The 17,691-nt window shown below is 42.2% G+C and overlaps 1 protein-coding gene across 4 annotated transcripts in view; it reads left to right on the top strand.

The window, feature by feature from the left end:
- The window catches only part of Uggt2 (UDP-glucose glycoprotein glucosyltransferase 2), a 166,053-nt gene extending 151,428 nt beyond the window's left edge, over positions 1–14,625 (top strand). For all 4 annotated transcript variants that reach the window (XM_063274903.1, XM_063274902.1, XM_063274905.1 and 1 more), the window contains 3 exons: positions 1,095–1,211; positions 3,531–3,657; positions 13,066–14,625. In XM_063274903.1, coding sequence (XP_063130973.1) covers positions 1,095–1,211; positions 3,531–3,657; positions 13,066–13,082 — 261 coding nt within the window. In that variant the 3' untranslated portion in view covers positions 13,083–14,625. The remainder of the gene's footprint in view (positions 1–1,094; positions 1,212–3,530; positions 3,658–13,065) is intronic.
- Positions 14,626–17,691: the final 3,066 nt, after the last annotated feature.

Raw genomic sequence — 17,691 nt, 5'->3', positions numbered from 1 at the left:
TTCGCCCCTTCCAGGTTGCACTTGGTTAGTTCCTGTGCATGAGCAAAAGCATGAGTGTCAGTCTCTGTACCGACGGCCTGCCTCTCTTAACATGTGTCCTCCACTTCACTTTTGCTGCAGGCCACAGGATTTCACCGTTTCTTAACAACTCCACTGTGCATAAGTACTGTAGCTTCTCTCCTCACTTTTTGATTTTGTTTTGTTCATTTTTGTATAGATAATTTCATATATCTATACAAAATATAGAAACTCCATATGAGATAAAACATGATACTTGTCTTTCCAAGACTGGCTTAATGTGCTTAGTGTGATCTTCTCTACTCGTAGCCATTTCCCTTTGATGTGATTTCCTTCTTCCTGTTGGTCCAGGTGTTTCACTGATTGACAATCCCTTACTCACAGAAAGCAGTAGCTTCATCCCTTCTTTTCAATCTACACATTTTATTCCCATTTCTTGTTTGACTTTACTTTTCTAGGATTTCCTGTAATATATTTAGTAGGACTGGTGAGAGTAGAACCCTAAAACTATGAATCATAGGGATACATGGAACATCTAATGCAAAATATTTGCAACATCTTTACCAGCAAAGAGATGGAAAATTACTTGAGAATGTGGGGAATGTGGTGAAGTTCCACATAGGTGCTGGAGAGGGGTCTCAGAGGTTAAGAACATGCACTGTTCTTCCAGACAACCTGGACTGGGTTCCCGGCACCTACAGCAATGGCCTATAACTGTCTATAACTTTAGTTCCAGGGGATCTGGTGCTCTCTTCTGGCCTCAATAGGCACCGAGCACACATGCAGAGTGCCTTACATACAGATAGACAAAGCACCCATACACATAAATAAAGATGAATATTTTTTAAATTTAAAAATTACGTAACTAACCAGAGCAGGCACAGGTCAGCACTGGTTGTCTTATATCCTGGTTCTGATAGTCAAGGGAGTAGAGAAAGTGAGGCTGTCTGGGCACAGCAGGCAGCAGAGGGATGGTTCTTAGACCTTCCTCTTCATCTGATCCTGGATGTGGTTATAGGTCATGAATTCATACATGATGTGACATAAAATTATAGCATAGTAGTTTTTTTCCATAGGATCTCCCCAACAATATGATTTACCAAGTTGCCATCAAGTCTCTTCCTCAAGACTGGCTGTGGTGCGAAACCTGGTGTGATGACGAATCTAAGCAAAGAGCCAAGACAATCGACCTGGTGAGCACCCGAGTCCTTATTTGCATAAGAGCATGTCGTTCTACAAGTCCCATGGCACTGCACTTCTCATGCTTAGTCTCCAGGGCATGTGTAAAGAGCCGTGCTCAGGGTCCCCAAGCTACCTACAGCTGTGCTGATTGCGAGGACAGAAGTATAAAGTGACCCATGAAAAAGAGAAATTCCAAAGAAAGTACAGTAGAACATGTGAGGGCCAGGGGAACTGTGAGAAGAGCATGTCTGTGACTCGTGGGCAGAGAAGGAGAAAACCAGAGTTTTCAGTCAGTTGATAAACTAAGGATAGAGAATAGACAAGACCAAAGGAGAACTGTACCACAGTATAGTATAGTTAAAACCCTAAATACTTAACAAAGAAAACACATTTTTCAACTGTATGTGTGCTTCAAGGGGCAAACACCTGCTTATTTATGAAAGCAAGCCCATCAGAATGAAAGCATATTTCTCAGCAGATACTTTAAAAACCGTGAGGGCTTCGAACAATGTATTTCAAACTCTGAGAGACCACAGCTGCCAAGCCAGAGTACCCCCGTCCAAACTGAAGGACACTTGTCTGCCGTCTCTCCACTAGATAGTCTACTGTAGAAGAAGGTAAACAGGTAAACAAGAGAGGGAACACGTCTTGAATCCTGAAGGTCTCCTTTTTGTTAGGAGTTGGCGATGTGTCTATGTCCACATGTAAGAGGAGCTTTTGAGTTTGGATAGACAGGTCTCTCGTAGCAGCAGCACACACAGAGAAAGGAAGGATGGCACAAATTTTGATGTTGACACAAATAGCTCTTCTTCAAAAACACTTAAAACTTAAGGAACATGGAGCTAGAGAGATGGCTCAGTGGTTGAGACAAGGCGGGAAGCATCTAGAGTAATTGCCAAAGTATCACGAGTGGTCCCAGCCCAGAGGATAAGGCGTTGCCAGTACCGTGTCCTTCTGAAAGCTCCTGAGCCCCACTGCTGTCTTCCAGGACCCCACCAGAGTCCCAAAGTGTCCCATACTTCCCCAAAACCAGATGGGACAGGCCTGTCACACCAGCAGCCAGCCACCTGGGAACCTACTTCTCTTACCTGTCTGTGGCTGTGACAAGACACAATGATCAAATCAACATAACTCAGAGAAAAAAGTGCTCACTGGGTTTACAGCTGCACAGGGTCAGAGTCCATGGCCGTCATGTGTGGATCATGGCAGCAACCAGGCAGGCATTGGAGCAATGGCCGAGAGCTCACATCTCGTTGCACAAGCACAAGGCAGAGAGAGCTAACTGGGAATGGTGTGGACTGTTGAAATCTCAAAGCCCGTCCCCAGTGACACACCCCCTCCTCTCTCCCAAACAGTTGCACCTACTGGGAACCGAGCATTCAAGTGCATGAGCCTGTGGGGGCGACTTTCACTCACACCACCACATGAGCTTAATAGAAGGACAGTAAAGCCCCTGCCAGGAGGAGGGTCTTAGAAAACAGCGCACCACTGAGCTGCTAGAGAGGGCAGTTTTTAAAAAGATACATGGCAGAAGCCTGGATATGTCATGGAGAAGGGCCGTGTTCTGGTATGCCAGATTGGCCCAAACACAAGGTGTCCACCTGCCTCCTCTCGGTTTCTGTCACATCCTCACTTAGAGCTCCCAAGCAAGGAAGAGTGATAACAGAACTCTCATGTATCCCCGACCCCCAGCAAGGGCATTTTCAGAATGGCTGCTTTGGGTTTGCTTCCCTAGCGAACCATTTTCTATCTCCTGTCATCATCGATAGTAAAGCGAAGCACACAGTTTCAGTGGTAAGATGTGAGTCCTGGCTTGTCTCCCAGTCTTGTGGTCTCCATTGAAAGCATTTGGACAAGACTCAGTGCGATATAGATTATAGGGTAGTACAGCTTCACCAGGCCAGAAGCTACTGCTGCAGCCTGCATGGTAAGCCTGTCTTGTATTGCGTTTCCTAGGCTGTGTCAGTGCTTGGCCTTGGCCTCTCTTAGAGCAGGAAGGGACAGAGTGATGTGATGTGTCTCACAGCAGAGCGCATTGCTGTTCTTTACCAGGAAGCTTGCTGCTATGCTGCTCTCAGTAATTAAATCCATGTCGTTCTGGTCCTCTATTTCACAGGCTCTGAAGGAGTGGACAGGCCAACCCAGTGCCCATCACTAATTAATCCGTCTGGCTAATGTCTAGCCACCCAGTACATAGTGGGCTGTGCTTTTCACAATGGCACTGCCTCACATCTGCCCTGAGGCTCTCAGTGCTTCCTCTGTTTCCTGGAATGTGGTCTTTATTGTTGTTCTTGTTATTGTTTTACTAACAATTTTTGTTTGAATTTTAGTGCAATAATCCCAAAACAAAAGAACCCAAACTAGAAGCTGCCGCAAGGATTGTCCCAGAATGGGTAGAGTATGATACCGAGATCCGGAAACTATTAGATCATCTTGAAAATAAGAAGAAAAGTACAAGTAAGTGCTTACCCTGTGGTGAGATGTGATCCCGATGTTGTGCTGATGAGCTCAGGATGAGTCACAGTCTGGTCTTAGGGAAGCCACCAAGTTATGTTAGTATTTCATTAAGAAAATATATGATGTGATTAAGATTTCATTTTAGGGACTGGAAAGATGATGGCTCAGTAAGTAAGTGGGAGCTGATCCTGCAGGAGACTCGGGTCCAGTTCCTGGCACCAACATGGTGGTTCCGAGCCATCTGTAACTCCTGTTGCAGGTGTTCTGCTGCCTTCCCTGACGTCCATGGACACTGATCGTTCACATGGCGCACACAGATGTCTGCAGGGAAAATGCACACAGTATGACTAAGATCAGGCTCTAGGTCTCTGGGCATCCAGTGTCCAGATCCTGGACATCCAGGCAGGTTTGGGCATGGGTTCCCACGTGTGTGGTCCTCAAGTTAGACCAATCGTAGGTCAGCCCATTTCCACAAGCTCTGAGCCACCATTGCCCCAGCACATCTTGCAAGCAGGACCTTGTGGGTTAAAGGTTTTGTAGCTGGTTGGTGTCCCAATCAACTGGATGCCTTGCCTGATTGCAGAAGATGGCTGGTTTGGGTTCCGTGGCCCCAGTTACCAGGAGTCTTCACTACTGTCACCCTCATGGATTCCAGGGAGTTCTATTACACAGGTTTCTTTCACATTGCTTCCCAAATCCCCCCAACTCCAGTCATTTCTCCCAAGACTCTCTCCCTCCACCCCTTCCCCTGCACTAGACCCCTCATCTCTACCCACTCAAAGCCCACCTGTGAAGTCTATTCCTCCTTCTGGGGGAGATCCTTGAGTCCTCCTTGTTACTCATCATCTCTGGGTCTGGATTGTAACATGATTATCCTTTACTCACAGCTAATATCCACTTACAAGTGCACACCATGTTTGTCTTTCTGAGTCTTGACTACCTCACTCTGGATGATCTTTTCTAGTTCCATCCATTTGCTTACAAATTTCATGATGTCATTTTTATAACAACTCAGTAATACTCCAATGAGTAAAATGAACCACTTTTTCTTTTTACCCATTCTTTGGTTGAGGGACATCTAAGTTGTTTCCAGTTTCTGGCTATTATAAAGAAAGCTGCTAACATAGTTGAACATCCTTGTGGTAGGATGGGAAGTCCTTTGGATACATGACCAAAAATGGTATAGCTGAGTCTTGAGGTAGATGGACCAATTTACTGAAGACCTGCCATATTAATTTCCACAGTGGCTGTACAAAGTACTCCCAGCAACCAAGGAGGAGTGCTCCCCTGGAGGAGTGCTCCCCTGGAGGGGTGCTCCCCTGGCTCCACGCCCTCAGCAGCACGAGCTGTCACTTGTGTTACTGATCTTAGCCAACCTGACTGGTGTAGAGGGAATCGCCAAGTCAGTCGTTTTGATTTGCCTCTCCCCAATGGCATTTCTTTGAGTGTTTCTTGGCCATTTGAGATTCCTCTGTTGAGAATTCTGTTTAGATCTGTACCCCCACTTTTTTAATTGGATTGTTTGCCTTGTTGATGTCTAGTTTCTTGAGTTCTTTATATATTTTGGAAATTAGACCTCTTTTGGATATGGAATTGGTAAAAACCCTTTCCCAATCTGTAGGATAGCTCTGTCCAATTGATGGTATCTTTTTCCTTACAGAAGTTTTCAGTTTCATGATGTCCCATTTATTAATTGTTGATCTTAATGGCTATGCCGTTCTCTTCAGGAAGTTGTCTCCTGTACCAGTGAAGTCAAGAGCGTTCCTCAGTTCGGTTCTATTAGATTTAGTATCCAGTTTTAGGTTGAGGTCCTTGATCCACTTGGACTTGAGTTTTGTGCAGGGTGGTAAGATATGGGTCTCCTTCAATTTTTCAATGTGCAGATTGTCCAGCACCATTTTTGAAGATGTTATCTTTTTTCTATTATGTACTTATATTCTTTATCAAAAGTCCAGGTCTATGTGTGTGGACTTACGTCTGTCTGGGTCTTTGATTTGATTCCATTGATTAGTGTCTATCTTTATGCCAATTCTTGGTGCGTTTATCACTGTAGCTCTGTAGTGCAACTTGAAATTGGGAATGATGGGGCCTCCAGAGGTTCTTTTCTTGCTCAGATTGCTTAGCCCTCCTGAGCTGTCTGTTCTTCCATATGAAGTTGAGGGTTGTCCTTTCAAGGCCTGTAAAGAATTATGCTGGAATTTTTATGGGGATTGCTTTGAATTTGTAGATCACTTTTGGTAGAATGGCCATTTTTACTTGATAATCCTACAGATCCATGATCATGAGAAGGCTATCCATCTGAATTTTTTTCTCTTTCTTTCCTCAAAGACTTAAAATTCTTGTCATATAGGTCTTTCAATTAATTAATGGTACCCCAAGCAAGATATTTTACAATATTTGGGGCTATTGTGAAAGGTGTTGTTTCCCTAATTTCTTTCTCAGTCTGCTTGTCATTTGTATATAGGAGGGTACTGATTTCTTTTTTGAGTTATTCTTGTATCCAGCTTCTTTGCTACAAGTTCCTGTAGGAATTTTTAGGGTCACTTATGTATACTATTATATTAACTGCAAATATGAATACATTGACTTCTTCTTGTCCAATTTGTTCTCTCTTGCTCTCTGTTAGTTTTCTTATTGCTCTGGCTAGAACTTCAAGTACTATATTGAGTAGCTATGAAGAGAGTAAGCAGCCTTGTCTTGTCCCTGATATTAGTGGAAATGCTTTTAGTTTCTCTCCATTTAATTTGATCTTGGCTATAGGCTTGCTGTAATTGCCTTTATTATGTTTAGATATGTTCTTTTTATCCTTAATCTCTCCAGAACTTTTATCATGAAGGGGTGTTGGATTTCATCAATGGTTTTTCTGCTATCTAATGAGATGATCATATGGGATTTTTTTCTTTCAGTATGTTTATATGGTGGATCACATGGACTGATTTTTTGTTGAATCATCTGTAGGATGAAGCTTACTTGATCATGGTTAATTATCTTTTTGTAGATTTCTTAGATTTTGTTTTAGAGTGTTTTGTTGAGTGTTTTACATATAAGTTTAAAGGGGAAATTGGTGTGTAATTCTTTCTCTTTCTTGAATCTATGTGTGGTTTGGAGATCAGGGTTAATGTGACTTCATAAAATGAATTTGGCAATTGTAGTGAGAATTTTCATTTCTTAAAAAAAGTACAGATGTATTATAAGAATATGTTTTTCTTTAATCCCAGGTGTGGGATATGGGGATGCTTCAGATGTCCACAGCAGCTGACTGTGATTTTCCTCATGCTTTAGCAAGAGCATGATTTTGCAAGCTCAGAAAGTTTTGTGATTGTGTGATGTCTGGGGACTTTTTAAGAGAGTATACAAATGCTAGAATCCCAGCACAGGGTTGGTTTCGGTGATGGGTTGTTGATTGGTTGGTTTTGGTGATTGGTTGTTGATTGGTTGGTTTTGGTGATTGGTGGTTGATTGGTTGGTTTTGGTGATGGGTTGTTGATTGGTTGTTGATTGGTTGCTTTGATTGCTGGTGGCTGCAGTTTGTTAAGTAGTGTACAAAGAAGAAACAAGAAGATAGTCTGATGGTGAGGATCAAACTTGCCCCCAAGGATCTCGATGCCCCTATACCAGCAGGAAGTAGTTTAATGATGATGTCACCCCCTTTGCCCTCTGTTTTTTTCTCCTAACTAGTGTTAGAGGGTTGAAAAGCGGAGGAAAAGGTTGGAGAAGGGTGGAATTAAAAAGAAACAACAAAGTAGCTAAAAGGCCAACTACAGACAATTTCCGTTCTGTTGCTATTTTGTGCAATAATTTGAGGATTGGCATTAGCTCCTCTTTGAAAATAAAGTAGAATTCTGTGCTAAAACTGACCCTCAGCCATTTTTTTTGGTTGGGAGACATTTAATGCCTGCTTCTTTTTTCCGTGGTTTAATAGGTCTTTTTAAATTGTTTGTCTGATCTTGACTTAACTTTGGTAAGTGGTATCTATCAAAAAAATGTTCATTCTGGTTAGATTTTCCTATTTTGTGGAATAGAAGCTTTTAACTATGATCTAATGATTCTTTGGATTTCTTCAATGTCTGTTGTTATGCTCCCTTTTAATTTCTGATTTTGTTAATTTGTTTATTCTCCCTCCAACTTTTAGTTTGGATAAGGATTTGTCTACCTTGTTGATTCTTTCAAAGAACCAACTCTTCGTTTTTATTGTTCTCTTGTTTCTGTTTCTTTGATTTCAATCCCGTTTGATTATTTCCTACCATAGACTCCTCTTGGGTGTGCTTGCTTCTTTTTGTTCTAGACTTTTCAGGTGTGCTATTAAGGTGCTGGTATGAGATCCCTCCAATCTCATTGTGAAGGCACTCGGTGCCATGAGCTTTCCTCCAAGCACCAACTTCATTGTGTCCCATAAGCTGAGTATGTTGTGTCTTCAGTTCATCTTCACTGAACACTGAAACATCTTTGATTTCTTTATTCCTGCCCTCATCTAGGGGTTCTTCAGTAAAGAGTTCTTCAGTGTCCATGAGATTGTAGGCTTTGTGTTCTTCCTTTTGTTGTCGAAATACAGCTTTAATCTGTGCTGGTGTGATAGGACACAGGGGAAATACAGCTTTAATCTGTGCTGGTCTGATAGGACGCAGGGGGTATTTCAGTTTCTTTGTATCTGTTGAGATTTGCTTTGTGACTGATTATGTGGACAATTTTGGAGAAAGTTCATGAGGTCCTGAGAAAAGGGTTATATTCTTTTGTGTTTGGGTGAAATCTTCTGTAAGTACATCAGGTCATTTGGTTTGTCATGTCTGTTAGCTCCAATATTTCTGTTTCATTTTTGTCTGGATTCCATGTCCATTGCTATGAGTGGGTTTCCAGTATCACTGTGTGGGGCATCCAAATGTGATTTTAAGAGATGTTTCTTTTACAAAAGTGGGTGTCCTTGCATTCAGAGCATAGATGTTAAGAACTCAAATATCTGGATGGATTTTTTTCTGAGTATGTAGTGTTCTTTTCCTATCTCTTTTTATTGTCTCAGCTTGAAGCCCACTTTGTTAGGTATTAGAATGCCTACACCAGCTTGTTTCTTAGTCCATTTGCTTGGAATACCTTTTTCCAAACCTTTATCCTAAAGTAATGTCTAAGATGTATTTCTTGGATGCAGCAAAAGGATGAATTTTGTTTTTCTGTTATTGTGTGTCTTTTTATTGGGGAATTGAGTCCATTGATATTGAGAGACATCAATTACCAGTGTTTGTTAATTCCTGTTATTGGTGGCAGTGGCTGTAGTAGTAGAGTGTGTGTGTGTGTGTGTGTGTGTGTGTGTGTGTTGCCCTTCTTTTTGTTTTGCAGGGTGAAATAATTTCATGTATGTAGTTAACTTCCTTGAGTTGGAGCTTTCTTTCTAGTGTCTTCTTTAGGGCTGGGTTTGTGGGAAGTTTAAATTTAAATTTATCGTGGCATAATTTGTTTTCTTCACCTATGATGATTGACAGCTTTGCTAGGTGTGGTAGTCTGGACTTATATCTATCTGTAGTCTCTTAGAGTTTGAAAGACATCTATCTGCCCAGGCCCCCCTGGCTTTTAAAGTCTATTGAGAAGTCAGGTATAATTCTGATAGTTCTACCTTTATGTGTCACTCGGCCTTTTCCCTTGCAGCTTTTAATATTCTTCTTTGTCCTATATGTTTAGTGTTTTGGTTATTATGCGGTGGTGGTGGACTGTGTGAGGACTTTCTTTTCTGGAACAATCCATGTGGTGTTCTGAATGCTTCTCTCTTTACAGGTATCTCCTATAGCTTAGGGAAATTTTCTTCAATGATTTTGTTGAAAATATTTTCTGGACCTTTGAGCTGGGATTCTTATTCTTCTATTATTCTTAGATTTGTTGCTTTCATGGTGTCCCAGATTTCCTGGATGTTTTGTGTCAGGAAGTTTTTTAGATTTAACATTTTCTTTCACTGATATATCAATTTCCTTTTCATATCTTCCATGCCTGAGAGCCTCTTTCCCATCTCCTTTATTGTTAGTTTCTGCTTACTCACCTAGATTCTCCAGTTCCAGTTTCCTCAGTATGTATTTTCTTTATTGACTCTATTTCCATTTCAAGTCTTGAACCAGTTTCTTCATTTCCTTCCACTGTTTGTTATTAAATTTCTTTAAGGGATTTATTCATTTCCTCCATTTTTGTTTGTTCGTATTTTTCTCACGTTTTTAAAGGAATTTGTTCACTGCCTCTTTAGGGACCTCTATCATCTTCATAAAGTTGGTTAAGGTCTTTCTTGTGCTTCAGCGCTGTTGGAATATCCTGGGCTTGGTGTAGTAGGAAAGCTAGGCTCTGGTGATGATGCATTGCCCTGGATATTGTTGAGTGTATCCTAACTGCTGGTGTCTGGGCACCTAGCTTTGGGGGATTATAGATCTAGGTGCCGCCTTCTGGGTTTGTCATCATTGGATGTTTGTTGTCCTATTTCCTCCTGGCCTTCTGGCCTATATGGTGTTTGGTTGAACCAGAATTTGAGGCTGGAGATCTGGTGGCCAGTGTGGCCTCTGCTCCAGCATGGAGTCTCTGCTTGAGTCGAAGACTGGTCTTCTCGAAGGTGGCCTGTGGTTGGGCAAGATGTATCTGTCTGAGGGAATCAGGGAATGGAGAAGGTTTAAGGGCGGGTGGCCTACCTGAACATCTGATAAGTATGGCCTGTTGCTGGACAGGGGTGTGTGGCCTGACGCTGGTCAGGGGTTTGGTGCCAGAAATCACACCCAGGACTTAACACATGCTAGACACACACTGTACTCCTGACCTGCACCCCAGTCCTGCTTCCCTCGGTAACAGCTAAATAATAGATAGAATACATATGTCCATGCTTCATCTGTCTTTTCGGCCATTGACAACTGGGCTGTTGTATTTCTTAGCTATTGTAAATAATGCTGTCTCTGAAGTATCTCTTCGAGACTCTACTTCTAATTCTTTTGACGATACAGAAATGAAATTTGATGAATCAAATGCTAGGTGTTGAGTTTTGTTACTCTCTGTAGTATTTTCCTTCGGGTTACACGTAAACCAGTGTTCTGGTTCTGCCCATCCTCACAACACTGTTCCTCGTTGGAAGGTTCCTGTTGCTTTTTATTTTTGGCAGCTGCCACTTCGGTCTCATTGGGGTTTTTATTTGCATTTATCTAATTATTAAGATGTTGAACATCTTCGTATATACTTAGTTACCATTTGTATATCTTCAAAGACATGCTTGTTCAAATCTTTCTCCATCTCTGAATCAGTTTAAGAGCCAGAGGTAGAAGTAGTTCCAGGAAACATTGTTTTCAGGATACAAGACATTGCACACAGTAGCTCACACTGTAGGAACGAACTGTAACAGCACACACAAGGCTTCACAAACTCACTCAGAACCCCAGCTTGAGCTGGGCATAGTGGAGCATGCATTTAATTCCAGCATCTAGTGAGTTTATTGTCAGCCTGGGCTACACTGTGGGCTCAAAGACAGATGAAGCTACCTATATAGAAAGACCCTGTCTCCAAAACAAAACAAAACAAAACAAAATCCCAGCATGGAGAGGGGAAGTGGGCATGAAGTCCCACCCTTAGCAGGGGAGCTGTTGGTATTTGATAGCTGCTGGGGGAAAAATAATTCCCTTTAGTGTTCTGACATGGTACACACTCCAGGGCAGGCCCCATACCCAAAAGAAGTTGAGGAACACAAATTGGACTGGAATTGATGGGAAGGGGAGGGAGAGGGAGAGGGAAAGGAAAAACACATAGAACTAGCCAGATAGGGAAAGTCAAGTGGGTTTAGAGGGCGTGGGAGAGATGTGACTATGATCAAAGCACACTAAGAAACTCCCAAAGAAGAAAAGAAGGATGGCTTTTTAATAAGTATGTTGCAGTTTTCCTCTTAACCCAGCTAGCTCTCAAATAATTGAAACTGAACTATTATATTTATATAACAAGCTTTAAGGGCACAACTGAGCAATATTACTGTTTTAATCCTCTAAGCTAATGTGGCTACCTCCTAGCTAAAATTCCCTAATGTGGCTACCTCCTAGCCAAAATTCCCATGATACTTACATTTTAGTACTCATCTGGCTCTCTGACCTCTAGGAGTTACCTCATCAACTCTCTCCCTGTAGAATCTCCACTTCTCTCTCCTGCTCCTCCCCTGACTGGGAGGAAGTCCAACCCTAGTCTCTCCCCTGCTCTGTCATTGGCTGATGAGCTAGCTTTATTGACCAATCAGGGAATAAGTGGGGAGTAATGTTTTCACTACATTGGGACAGGAGATTCTCAGGATTGCAACCAGATATGGGAGCACAGAAATCAGCATTTGAATAATAAAAGAATAATCTTTATACAGTGCTCAATAACATTATACCTACACAATAGATTTCCACTTTTATCTTGGAATAAACACTAGCATCTCGGTTTCTCTCTGTGATATAGAAGGATTGGTGTGTAACGAGTGGTATGCCTGAATCAGTCATTTCTTCACTAGCTGACTGACGTCTGCTGAGGTTCTCTATTGAGCCGTCCCAAGCCACCATCAGAAAAGACATCTCAGCACCTTGGCTGTGTATTCCTGACTGATGTGCATAGATTTTTTTCCCCCTAGATCAACATGATCATTAGAAACTCTGCCCCAATGGCATCTTGTGTCTATTTTTTTCATCCTATTATTATCTTCTTATATTTATCATCTTGGAAATGTAATTTAATAATATGGCATCTCAAATAAAAGATCAGACTGCATTTCATTAATATTTTAACTTCTACCTACAAAATATCACTTTGTGTTCTGAATCTTCTTCAGCCAGAGGGTGTTACAGCTTAATAACATGGAGGAAGGAGACCATTGCTGCTATAGAGTCTTCATTAGACTTGACCTTGCATTCGTATGGTACTTAGTGTTCAGTCTGAATGCTCTGTCTTCCTGTATTAGAGAAGGACCACATACACCTTCCTACCCTTGTACGTCCATCATAGAGGCGAGCACATGGTGCATAATCTGCCTGTATCCTAAAAGATCTGTCTAGCATCATTAACTTTAAATAGCATGGGATTTTAATCTTGTCTTATTTGATTATAGTATTTCACAAAATACTAATTATATATATGTATATATATATATACACACACATGCACACATGCACATGTGCACACACACGTTTATTCTCATAGACATGTGTACATTCACATTTATAGGTGAATAACATGATATGTTTATGATGCTTCAGAATGGATACCAAAATATACAAAGAGCTATCCCCACACTGAATGTGAACATATAGATAGTATATTAATAAGCAGGATTATCTGTCAAAACTTGAGCATTTTATATTTCTCAGTTCTTGCTGACATTTTAGGTTAACTTTATATTTTGAGATCTCAAATACTAAATCAACTTTCCATCCCCTGCAATTTCAGTTCATGATGAACTCTAGCACAGACGATGAGAACGATGGAAATCTGCCACCTGCTGGAAATTTGTGGAACTGCTAAGACTAGTAGGCCATTCGTTCCAATTATTGACATAAGGTTGGCTGGTTTTTTATAAGCTTTATTTAAAACACATGTAAAGTTTTAAAATAAACTTAATTTATGTGATTGATGGACTGTTCCTTCTTCCCAGTGCTTAAGGTTCTGCTGCTGCTGTTGTTGCTGCTGCTGTTGTTGTTGCTGTTATTGCTGTTGCTGTTATTGTTGCTGTTGCTGCTGTTGTTGCTGCTGCTGCTGTTGTTGTCACTGCTGCTGTTGCTGCTGCTGTTGTCACTGCTGCTGTTGATGCTGTTGTTGTTGCTGCTGCTGTTGTTGTTGCTGCTGTTGTTGTTGCTGTTATTGCTGTTGCTGTTATTGTTGCTGTTGCTGCTGTTGTTGTCACTGTTGCTGTTGCTGCTGTTGTTGCTGCTGCTGCTGTTGTTGTCGCTGCTGCTGTTGCTGCTGCTGTTGTCACTGCTGCTGTTGCTGCTGTTGTTGTCGCTGCTGCTGTTGCTGCTGTTGTTGTCGCTGCTGCTGTTGCTGCTGTTGTTGTCACTGTTGCTGTTGCTGCTGTTGTTGCTGCTGCTGCTGTTGCTGCTGCTGTTGTCACTGCTGCTGTTGCTGCTGTTGTTGTCGCTGCTGCTGTTGCTGCTGTTGTTGTCGCTGCTGCTGTTGCTGCTGCTGTTGTCACTGCTGCTGTTGCTGCTGTTGTTGTCGCTGCTGCTGTTGCTGCTGCTGTTGTCGCTGTTGTTGTTGCTGCTGTTGTTGCTGCTGCTGTTGTTGTTGCTGCTGTTGTTGCTGTTGTCATTGCTGCTGTTGCTGCTGTTGTTGCTGCTGTTGCTGCTGTTGTTGCTGTTGCTGCTGTTGTTGCTGTTGTTGCTGTTGTTGTTGCTGCTGTTGTCACTGCTGCTGTTGCTGCTGTTGTTGTTGCTGCTGTTGTTGTTGCTGCTGTTGCTGTTGTTGTTGCTGCTGTTGTTGCTGTTGTTGCTGCTGCTGCTGCTGTTGTTGCTGTTGTTGCTGCTGCTGCTGTTGCTGCTGTTGTTGCTGTTGTTGCTGCTGTTGTTGCTGTTGTTGCTGCTGTTGCTGCTGTTGTTGCTGTTGTTGCTGCTGCTGTTGCTGCTGTTGCTGCTGTTGTTGTTGCTGCTGTTGTTGTTGTTGCTGTTGTTATTGCTGTTGTTGTTGTTGCTGTTGTTGTTGCTGCTGTTGTTGCTGCTGTTGTTGCTGCTGTTGTTGTTGTTGCTGTTGTTATTGCTGCTGCTGTTGCTGCTGCTGCTGCTTTCACCAGCTAGTTTGATATTGTCAAATGTCCTTGAAGGTTCTTGAAGGTCCTCATTGGTTTAGTATTCCAGCTTGAAGTACACCTATATTTACTTACTCAAAAAAATGCATTGAAAATTACAGAAATGTGTGCTTTTTTTAAGAAAAAGGACTCATGGCTTTCTCTGAATTATTAAAAGTAGACCATTTTATACTTTAGCAATCATTAAATAGAAGTCATATTGCACTGTCGTCATTTATCTTAAGTCATGGATATTAATCTTGTGCTATATTTAATGTTGTTTGGGATGTCTGCTAGGCATAAGCCATACTATATGTTTTTTTAGGACTAGATACTTTTACAGAAATATGGTAATGTTAAACTCCACACTCCTATAGAAACTAAGTAAAAGATTTTCCCTGCTGTGTTTAAATAGATAAATAAGAATAGTAAATATTTTAAAACTACTCAAATATTCTATACTTTGAGCATCTTGGGACTAGAACATTCCTCAGTGTCATTTAGATTTCATCTACCCAAGTGTGAGCTTGATGCATAACGTGTTGCTCTCATGGCTACATGTGTGCAGTGGCCTGTATACATCCCAGGGATCATTCTGAGGAAGGCTACGCATATCTGGAGACACAGCATCATAGTGCAGAATGAAAGGGTTGGACACCTCTGATAGGTCTCACGTAACCATGGGAATTCCTAACTGTTTAAAAGACTCTCCAGATTCTTCTTGAGAAACATTTCACAGAGCCTAGTGGCTGGCTAGTGTTCTAGTCAACCCTTCCGAGGATTCTGTCAGATAGAGTTGCAGGTCATCTTGGAAACCTCCAAAGTAATGAGGAGTCCTCTATGTCTAGAAATGGGCTACTTCATCTTGTGATAGGCTTATATACAGATTCCACACTCAGACAGAAGCTATCTGTGCCTTGGTTCCCTTTAGCTCTTCAGAATTAGACTATAGTCCTGAGCCTACAGAGATTTTGATAAGTACACAATTTACAGAAGAAAGGGTTTTTGTTTTTTGGTGGTTTTTTTTTTCACTCAGGATTTTAGTCCATGGTCACTTTCCCACATTGCTTTGGGCTCATGAGAGCACAATACTTCATAGGGGAGGAGGATCAGCTCATGACTGCTAGGAAGCAAGAGATGAGAGAAGGGACTAGGGTCTCTGTACCCAGGAGGGCATACTACTGGGATTGAGTCTTCCAAGGGTCTGTCTCCCACTTCACAGTAGCACCAGAGAAAGTTGGGAGCCAAGCCTGTCAGAATTGAACCTTTAGGGTATAGTTAAGATCCAAACCTGAATACCCTTGCCCTGGCCACTCCCTTATTTCTGATTAAGACAATACCTCCTTTCCCTCCAAACTCACTGTACTGCTTAGGACATTCAGTCTATATTGCAATTGGTCTCCGACATAAATATCAGATCTGAGGCTGGGCAGTGGTTGTGCACACCTTTAATCACAGTACTCAGGAGTCAGAGACAGGTAAATCTCTGAGTTCAAGGCCAGCCTGGTCTACAGAGCGAGTTCCAGGACGGTCGGCCCTACACAGTGGAACTCTGCCTCAGGAAGAAAAAAAATTTGATATCTCCCTTTTCTCAACTTGTAATTTGAAAGATTAATTTACATGCCTCATTTCTAGCTGAGTAATATACTAGAAAATCCAGATTTTTGAATTGTGTATTTCTTTGCAAGGACATTCTTTAATGACCTAGGTTGGATCATTTTATGTCAACTTGACAGAACATAAAGTAATCTGAGAAGAGGGAGACTCAATTTAGAAAATGTCCTCATCAGATGGGGCTGTAGGCAAACCTGTAGGTAAATTATCTTAGAGATTGATAGGGGGAGGACCCAGCCAATTGTGGGTGGTTCCACCATCCCTGGTCTGGTGGTCCTGGGTTCTGTTAAGAAAGCAGACTCAGTAAGCCATGAGGAACAAGTCAGCAGCACCCTTCCATGGCCTCTGCATCAGCCCTGCTTTCAGGTCCTGCTGTCTGAGTTCTTCCTGAAGTTCTTCAGTGAGCAGTAAGACAGTGTGAGCCAGTGATCCCGCTCCTCCACAACTGGAATGGGTATTGTTCCATCAGAGCAGTGATACCCACCTAGGACAGAAACTGCGTCAGGAGTGGGCTGCTGCTGACAGTCTTCCCAAAGACAATCTGGCTGTCTGTTAGAGGACTTTAGGACACTGGGCTAGAGAGAGCAGTGGGCTGTTGTGGAGGAATAGAAGAATGCTGACAACAGTGGAAACAGTGGAGGCCTGGCTTGTGACGTTTCAGAGGGAAACAGACTCTACTGGGTCATTTGTGTGAAGAATCTGTGGTTCTGATCAGCCGGAGCTGAAGACTAGCTGTGGTTAACAAGAGATCAGAACCACTAAAGTAGAACCTTTGCTCTGCTGGGACAGAGAATTGGCTCTGATTAAGACAAGACCCACATCACTCAAGTGGTCGTGTAGGAAGTGTCAGTCTCCAAGTGTCAGCACACAAGCTGTACTCTAGAGATTGCTGGCAGCCCAGCTCTAGATTGGTGATAACCGATCTCCCAGGGGTCGCTCTTTCTCAAACAGTAGTGGTCAGGGAGAACAGCTGAGGCTTGGCACCCAGAAGAAGGCACAGTAGAGGCTATTGGTGAATGTGCAGCCCAACTGTGGCAGAAGTCCACATCATTTTAGAATTGTCAACACCATGGGACAAGCACTACCAACAGTAGCAGCCGTGCAGTAGAGCCAGCCTGAGCAGAGAAGACAAGCTGTGCGTGCTGCAGAGAGCAGAGCCAGGGAAGTGGCCCAAGCCCCAGGAGGAGTCCAGAAGATCATGAGTGAATCCTGGGTGTTGAATTACTATACAGTTGGTGTTGGTTTTTACTTTATCTGATTGTGACTGTGCCCTCATTCTCCCTTCTTGAAATAAGATTTATGTATTTATTTATTTTACATTATAGGGCTCTAAATTGATGTATGGTTTTAAGACTTTGGATTTTTTTTAAATCATTAAATTCCTTGGATTTTTAAAGTGTTTGAATTTGTGAGATTGTAAAATGTTTTATATTGTGATATGTGTGTGCGTGATCTTGGGGGTGAACAAAAAAGGAAAGATAGTGGCTTTACAGTGATGTGTTTGTGTCAAACTGATAGCGGTCAATTGTACTGGATACTTTTACGTCAACTAGACACAAGCTAAAGTTATCTGAGAGGAAGGAACTTCAGCTGAGGAAATACTTCCCTGTAGGCAGGCTTGTGGGCATTTTTAAAATTAGTGATTGATGGGGAAGGGGCCCAGTCCATTATGGGTAGTGCCA

This window comes from Rattus norvegicus, chromosome 15 (genome assembly GCF_036323735.1).
Source record: "Rattus norvegicus strain BN/NHsdMcwi chromosome 15, GRCr8, whole genome shotgun sequence".
NCBI lineage: Eukaryota > Metazoa > Chordata > Mammalia > Rodentia > Muridae > Rattus > Rattus norvegicus.
This window is presented reverse-complemented; position numbering and strand designations above follow the sequence as displayed.